General features: G+C 37.6%; 1 protein-coding gene across 1 annotated transcript in view; it reads left to right on the top strand.

The window, feature by feature from the left end:
• Positions 1–5,857, top strand: part of Pfdn2 (prefoldin 2) — a 7,005-nt gene extending 1,148 nt beyond the window's left edge. The window contains exons 2-3 of the mRNA XM_043022401.2: positions 3,278–3,401; positions 4,076–5,857. Coding sequence (XP_042878335.1) covers positions 3,278–3,401; positions 4,076–4,258 — 307 coding nt within the window. The 3' untranslated portion in view covers positions 4,259–5,857. The remainder of the gene's footprint in view (positions 1–3,277; positions 3,402–4,075) is intronic.
• Positions 5,858–7,500: the final 1,643 nt, after the last annotated feature.

Raw genomic sequence — 7,500 nt, 5'->3', positions numbered from 1 at the left:
TCGGCCTCTGTTGGTTCTCAATGTGCGAAGACGACGAACTCCCTTGTCCAATTCTAGACAGTTTTGATTTTTTTTTTCCCCTTTTCAACTTTTGCTCTTAGCTCTTTGTTTATATAATATACTTTATACTATGTGTGTCTGTGACTGTATTTTAACTGCTTATTCTATCTAAATATCAAACAGATCCACATGAAAAGTGTTTTATGTTGCTGAGTTATTAAAAGTTTTGACAACATCAAATCCTGTGCAGTCTTTGTCTAAAGTCCGACAAATGATCCAACATGAGATAATTTTAAGCAGGTACACGTCCTATGTTGTACAGAATTCCCGAGTTCCTCAATCCCTTCAAGACGGATGACGCGATATCTCATCATCCGAATATATCCAGCAAATTTTCTCAGTAGATACTCTGTATATAGTTATATTTGAATATATTCATTCTGTAGTTATATTTCTATTACACATTTTTATTGACTTTATCAAAAATTAAAGCAAACACAAACCCTCATTTTGTCGCCTGTTAGTTTAGGGTGGGTTGAAATCTCTCTTGAGAAGTTCAACGGGTCTTCTGAGAAATCTCTCAGTGAGAAGATGCAGGCGTTTGCTCTATTGCTGGCAGGAGCAAAATTTGGGAGATATGGTCTGTTGTGAGTGCGTTAATTTTTTTAGATTATTTGAACCTAGACAAATTGAACATCATCTCATCTTGTATATTTTTATTTTTATTTTTTACTACTATATTTATCCTTATCTTATACTTTTTACTTACTTTACCTTAATCATCACACTACATCAATATGCATTTGCACTCATGTAAGTTTCAGAGTCTATGGTAACATATCAAATATTAGAATTTCCATGTCTCTTAGGCAGTTGGTGACTGCCATTGAAATGGACTCTGCCCATTAACCCTCTCCCGACGGGTGGTACACCATTGGTACCACGCATTCAAGGGCCTGTTCGCAGGGTACCGGCGTATGGCGTCGATCATTTAATTGATTTAGGCCTATGCGTTCGAGAGCCCCGGCATTGCAACTTGCAAGGCTGGAATGCCCCCGGCATGAATGGGTTAATGATGGGAGTGTTTATACAACCACTGCCAACTATAGTTTTGCCTTATTACTTTTAAATGTTGATGGCTCCACAAGGGCTTCATCACCAAGGAATCAGGATGCCTACCTGACCTTATTGACCCTTATTCCTTGAATTTTCTTGAATTTTTATTTTTATTGATGTTACTATTTTGTTATTACCACTATCATGATACTGATAATGATTGGTGAAGAAGATAATAATAATGAGACTGGTAATATTTTTCCTTAAATTTCAAGAAAATGGAATATGGAATATCAGGTAAACATACTAATTGGCTTCTCACTGACTAAGTGCCTATGGAGCCATATGTGTGTTAAAAGAATTGATAAAAAAAAATAGTCTGTTGAATATTCATAAATGTATGCTTTGGTTATCACTTGTACTGTTAGACTTACTTATAGTAAGGTTATCTTAATTGCATTATTTACAAAACCATCTTACATGGATGAGACTTAATATAGGCTGTTGTCATTTATAGAATAACACATGAATTCACCTCAAGGTTTTCAATATTAATGAAAATAAATACATATTCAAAGTACAGTACATCCATATAAACAGTATGTATGCAATAAATTGGGTTATTCTGCACTGCACCTTCATCACTGCAATGTTTTGAACCAAAAGTAACCACGCATGGAAAGTTATCTTCCTATTTCACAATAAAGTCACAAGTTTATCAATAGGTAAGAAATGCATTGAAATAAAAGTGAAGGTCACAGAGAAAATGGCACAAAGACTGACAGTGCCCAATGCTCGTGTCTTTTAACCCATTAGCAGCGGATGGCATGATTTGCTGCCAAGGCAGAGTCGGTCGTAGATGCGGATGGCACCGTGCCAGACAATGTAAACCAGCCATCCTACTGCATACATATTTTATTAAAACTGCGACCAATGGGTTAATATACTTGAAATTTTACAATATAGTTATTATTTATTATTAGACTTAGCTTCCAGATAATCTGATTCATGAATATTATAGACAAATCTTAATTTCTTTTGACATTAATATATTTAACTTTTAATGCTTGACTAACTATGATTTAAAACATTTGCATAAGGTTAAAGATGGATCATAGTATTGAGTTAAATCTTGATAGAACACAAAGATTAAGACTATTTATTTCTGACACCGTGATCACCGGGCAGAAATGTTTACTCTGTTTCCCCCCTGCACTAAACTTGCAATGAGCATTTTCCCATACAATCATCTTAAAACAAGGGTATAGGCTGACTTAGGAAAGCTGTAGCTCTGTAAGTGGCACTGAGCATGCTTCAGTAGTGAGCAGTTTCCGATGTTGAGTCTCGTATGTAATGATCCTTCACATTTAGGCTCAACTGGGGCTGTTATTTATGTCATGATGCCTGTCTGTGACAGGCTATTCTTGCTTTGGACACAAAATTTGCTGCATGCAGAACAAGCAAGGAGTTATTTTTTGAGAATTGCTATTCGAGCTGAAAGTTGATTTGGTTTCTATTCTTGATACTAGTAGTTGCATGATATTTTATTTATCATCATCATTATTATTATTATTATTATTATTATTATTATAATTATAATTATAATTATAATAATAATAATGATAATAATAATAATTATTATTATTATTATTATTATTATTATTATTATTATTATTATTATTATTTTGAAAATAGTTTTAGAGTTATAGTTAGGATTTTCATTGGAATAAATGTAACTTGTATCGTTATATATTGTAATGACAAAATGTGAGTCGCCAATTCCAGCATTTGTCTGGTGCTCAACACTGTTAATTTTCCTTTTTTTTTTTTTTTTTTTTTTTTTTTGGTTAGGCTTTTATTTTGAGCGATTGTTGGAATGCATTGGGCTAAGGAAGAACCCTATGAGCTAATCTACCTTCAGTGGAAAACTTATATGAAGACAAAAGGGAAAATATTGTGAAAAGAGGTGGAAGGAACTTTGTAATAATCAGCAACCAAGCCTATTTATTTTGTTAATTGGAAATTGCAGGACTAAGTATAAAATACAAGTAATCATTAATGAGAAGAAAATGTTTGAAAATAAATGTGTAAAATATATATTTTGCACATGAGAACTTCATATAGAATTTTATTTACTATTTTTAAACGATTATATTTCTTTAGATAGTCTTATAAACATACCAAAATTAAGCTGTTCATAATCTCCAACTTTTCCTTGCAGGGTTGTTATAGAAACTCTTACTGAAGTCTCCCCTGAGCGCAAGTGTTTCCGGATGGTTGGTGGGGTTCTAGTGGAAAGAACCGTTGCTGAAATTCTACCGGCTCTCACAAACAATAGGGACCAGGTAAGATGCTCTTTGATTGAAATTGCAGTCAGAAAGGTATTAATGCATTGCAGCATTTATGTCAGTATCTCTCTCACTCTCACTTTCACTCACCCACCCACAAAGTCACAGGTTATATGTACCCTATCGTGGGAACCTTCACGTAATTTATAATTTTTTCTATGGCAAGCCTATGAAAAACAAAATTTGTGATTAGAATGATTTGTAATAGTGTACATAGTGTCATGATTAATTATTACAAGTATTAATTTCAACCAATTGTAATGAATCATGAAAATTGTTAATGGAGTAAAATATTTTTCATATATTTAAATTATTATTCAGTGGTGAAAAAAATAGAATTTTACTGTAGATATATTAGAATGATTAACATATAGCTGGGAATTTAGAATCATAACTTCTAGATTAATAAAAAATAAATAGATGGATAAACTTAAGGAAGATTGTCTATTCATATGTTATCACCATGAATGTCTAGTTTATATTTTAAAGTAAGGCAAACAGGAGGGGCTGTTTTTCACAAACTGTGTCCTGCCTCCCCCCCATTTTTCTTTTAACCAATAGTTTTATTATTCCTATTCTTTTTCTCCATTCAGTATTGGAATACAGATTTTTACTTAATGCCATAAGATTGCACAGGTACCTTTACTCTGTTCTTTTTCATTTCCCAACAGTTGACCAAGGTGATAGAGTCTCTGAATGACAAGCTGGTCGCAAAGGGAAAAGAGGTCAATGAGTACAGGGAGAAGCACGGGATCCGCATCCGGGGCCAGGACGACGCACCAAAGGAGGACACTTCTGCACAGTCAAACAACCCTCCCAGTACACAGGGCGTCCTGGTCTCAAACAAGTCCTAGTCAAGTCTCTCAGGGACACTACAGCTCGGCAACAATGGGGTCGTGTCTGCTGATGGCTAATCAACTATGTCTTGTTTGATGTCACTGACTTTTTAAAATCAGTCATTGAGGCCCCCAGTTCTTAATTTAGTAAGATGAGCTGTGCTTTAGCGCCATGGAACTCTAAAGGACATCCTTAGTTCATTTGACCAAATATCGGAAAAGAAACTGGGTTTGATGTCTTGATTTATTCCTCTTTGTTACTGTTAAAGAAACCTACTGCTGGAAATATCCATGCAGGATGTTTCCTTGTGATCCATAATTGTGAAGGATATCCAAGTATCTGGAGAATTTTTATTTGAGTTTTGACTGCCATTTTCTGCCCCTAGTGCACAAGAGAAGATGATGGTTCATTTGTCTAGTTTTCTTAAAGGCTACTGGATAGGCATGTCACCACCACTGCCAAGAACTATGAAGTGTCCTCACTCAGGCTTTTATTGAAAATACCATTGCTTGATTTGGAGTCCCTGTTCTGCGCACCTATCCTGTGTAAATTGTAATGTGGAGACTCAAGCTTAAGATTGTGCAGATGTTTGTTAGAACATTTTCATATTACACTGATTTTGCCAAGAGGAACTTTTTGTGTTGCTACAATTGTATTATTGTGTTTCCTGATGTTCCTTTGGGCTAGGTTATTTTCAAACATATCTAGCATATTTTCAGTACATATCCTCGCCAAGCATTATTCAGTTGTGACAGTATTCGTGTAATCATTAGTGTCTTGATGTATCAGTTGAAATAGAAGAGAAATAAAATTAGATCATCAATTTAGCTGTCCAAGAGATTTATGAACCCTGAAAGAACACTTTCCATTTTGGAAAAGATGTTTGCATAACTTTAAAAGCTTTACAATTCGTATCAAAATAGAACTGTATCTGCTGTGGTATGAGAAATTGTTTTATCACTGTAAGACTTATGTTAGACCTCTTTTGTATCTCCTTTGAGAGAAGAGAGGCACACGGTTGGAGTTGGAAAAGAACTGCAAGTCAGATGTGAATATGGCATCAGTACCTCGTGTTTCCTAATGCCTCTCAAATATTAGCCTATTATAGACAAGTAACTGTTTAAAAGGGGCAAACTCAGTAAACTGTAAACTGCTTCTACTTAATGTAATTTTATATTATGTTTTTGTGTGAATAGGCTGGGAACTATACATCTAACTATCAGAATTTAATGATATTGTTCTATTTGTTTGGGGTTTGAAACACAAATTTCCTTTCTAATGGGGAAAGATAGTAAAAAATCAGAAAAGGCAATATAGTCTCAGAGGTATTGATGTCAGGCCAATGTCAAATTTCTTTGAAATGGTATGTCGGATCCTTTGTGTGGTAAACCCAACTACTGATCAGTTTAACTTTTAAAAAAGTGTGTTGGTTATGTTAAAGAATGAAAAATAACATTGCTGAGAATATATGTGATTAATAAACGCCTAATTTGTAAATAATTGGTTGCAAATTGTATAATATTTAAGATATTTCAGAAAGAAAACATGAATGTGCCACTCACAGAACTTGAACAATAACACAGAATGCTTTTACATTTAAAGCTTACCATCATACAGTCTGTTGTTTTTTTCCCCTAATTCTGAATGGCCAGATTCAGTTGAATTCCTTTGATTTAATACTTTTGGAAAACGGATTAGATTATTTGTTCTTTGTTGTCATCGTCTCCTTCCTTCCTTTATTCTTTCTCTTCTTTTCTCTCCTTCCTAATCTTCCCCTTCCTCTTCCACTTCTTCTTCCTCTTCCTCTTCCTCTTCCTCTTCTTCCATTTCTTCCTCCTCTTCCCCTTCCTCTTCCTCATCATCTTCCTCTTCCTCTACTTCTTCATCTTCCTCTTCCTCTTCCTCTTCCTCTTCCTCTTCCTCTACTGCTTCCTCTTCCCCTTTCTCTATTTATTCCTCGTCTTCCTCATCCTCTTCCCCTTCCCCTTCCTCCTCCTCATCATCTTCCCCTTCCTCTATTTATTCCTCTTCCTCACCCTCTTCCTCTTCCTCTACTTCTTCCTCTTCCCCTTCCTCTATTTATTCCTCTTCTTCCTCATCCTCTACTTCTTCCTCTTCCCCTTCTATTTATTCCTCTTCCTCTACTTCTTCCTCTTCCCCTTCCTCTTCCTCTACTTCTTTTTCCTCTTCTATTTCCTCTTTGTCCTCTTCCTCCTCTTCTTCTTCCTCCCCCTCCCTCACCTCCCCTCCTCCCCCTCCCTCACCTCCCCTCCTCCCCCTCCTCCTCCTCCTCCTCCTCCTCCTCCTCCTCCTCCTCCTCCTCCTCCTCCTCCTCCGCCTCCTCCTCCTCCTCACCTCCTCCTTCCTCCTCCTCCTCTCCTCTCCTCTTCCTCCTTCCTCTTCCTCCTCCTCTTCCTCCTCTCTTCTCCTCTTTTTCCTCCTCCCTTTCTCCCTCCTCTTCCTCCTCCTCTCTCTCTCCTCCCCCTCACCCCCTCCCTCCCCCCTCTTATCCTCCGCTGTCCCCCTCCTCCTCTCCTACTCTGTCCCCCTCCTCCTCTTTCTCCCCTCCTTCCTCTTCCCCCCTCTCCCTCCCCCATCCTCCCTCTCCCCCTCCTCCCCTCCTCCTCCTTTCCCCCTCCTCCTTCCCTTTCCTCTCTCTCTCCTCCTCCTTTCCTACTCCTCCTCCTCCTCCTCCTTCCCCCGTCGCCACCCCTCCTCCTCCGCTCCTCCTCCTCCTCCTCCTCCTCCTCCTCCTCCTCCTCCTCCTCCTCCTCCTCCTCCTCCACCTCCTCTTCCCCCTCCTCCTCCACCTCCTCTTCCCCCTCCTCCTCTTCCTCCTCTTCATTCTCTTCTGGAAGAATAATTTGCAATAAACTAAACGATTTTTCAATTATGAGCAATTTATATTGTGAATCTTATAAATTCAAAGTTTCATATTGTGGCAACACCTCATTTTCTTTTATTTAATCAGTTAGAATATGAAGTCAGCTAATATTGGACCCCACTATAAACACTTCTGAAATTGCAGTATGAGCTTAAAACTGCCTACCCTGCGCAGACCTATCCTTTTGAGTTAATATAAAAATCTTTAACCTCTTTTTACATTTTCTTCCCTCTCCATTACTCTCCCACCTGTAGTTCATTATATTCCTATTTTCCTTCCCCTCTCTCTGTCTCCCCATCTCTCCCCCTTTCTCCTCCCCCTCTCATCTCCTTCCCTTTCTTCCTCCCTTCCCTCTCCCCTCGCCCTCACATCTCC

The sequence above is a fragment of the Penaeus japonicus genome, unplaced genomic scaffold, assembly GCF_977035675.1.
Source record: "Penaeus japonicus unplaced genomic scaffold, GWHDUDI00000001_assembly GWHDUDI00000037, whole genome shotgun sequence".
NCBI classification, from domain to species: Eukaryota; Metazoa; Arthropoda; class Malacostraca; order Decapoda; family Penaeidae; genus Penaeus; species Penaeus japonicus.
Note: the sequence above shows the minus strand (reverse complement) of the source record. Positions and strands in the feature narration are given on the sequence as shown.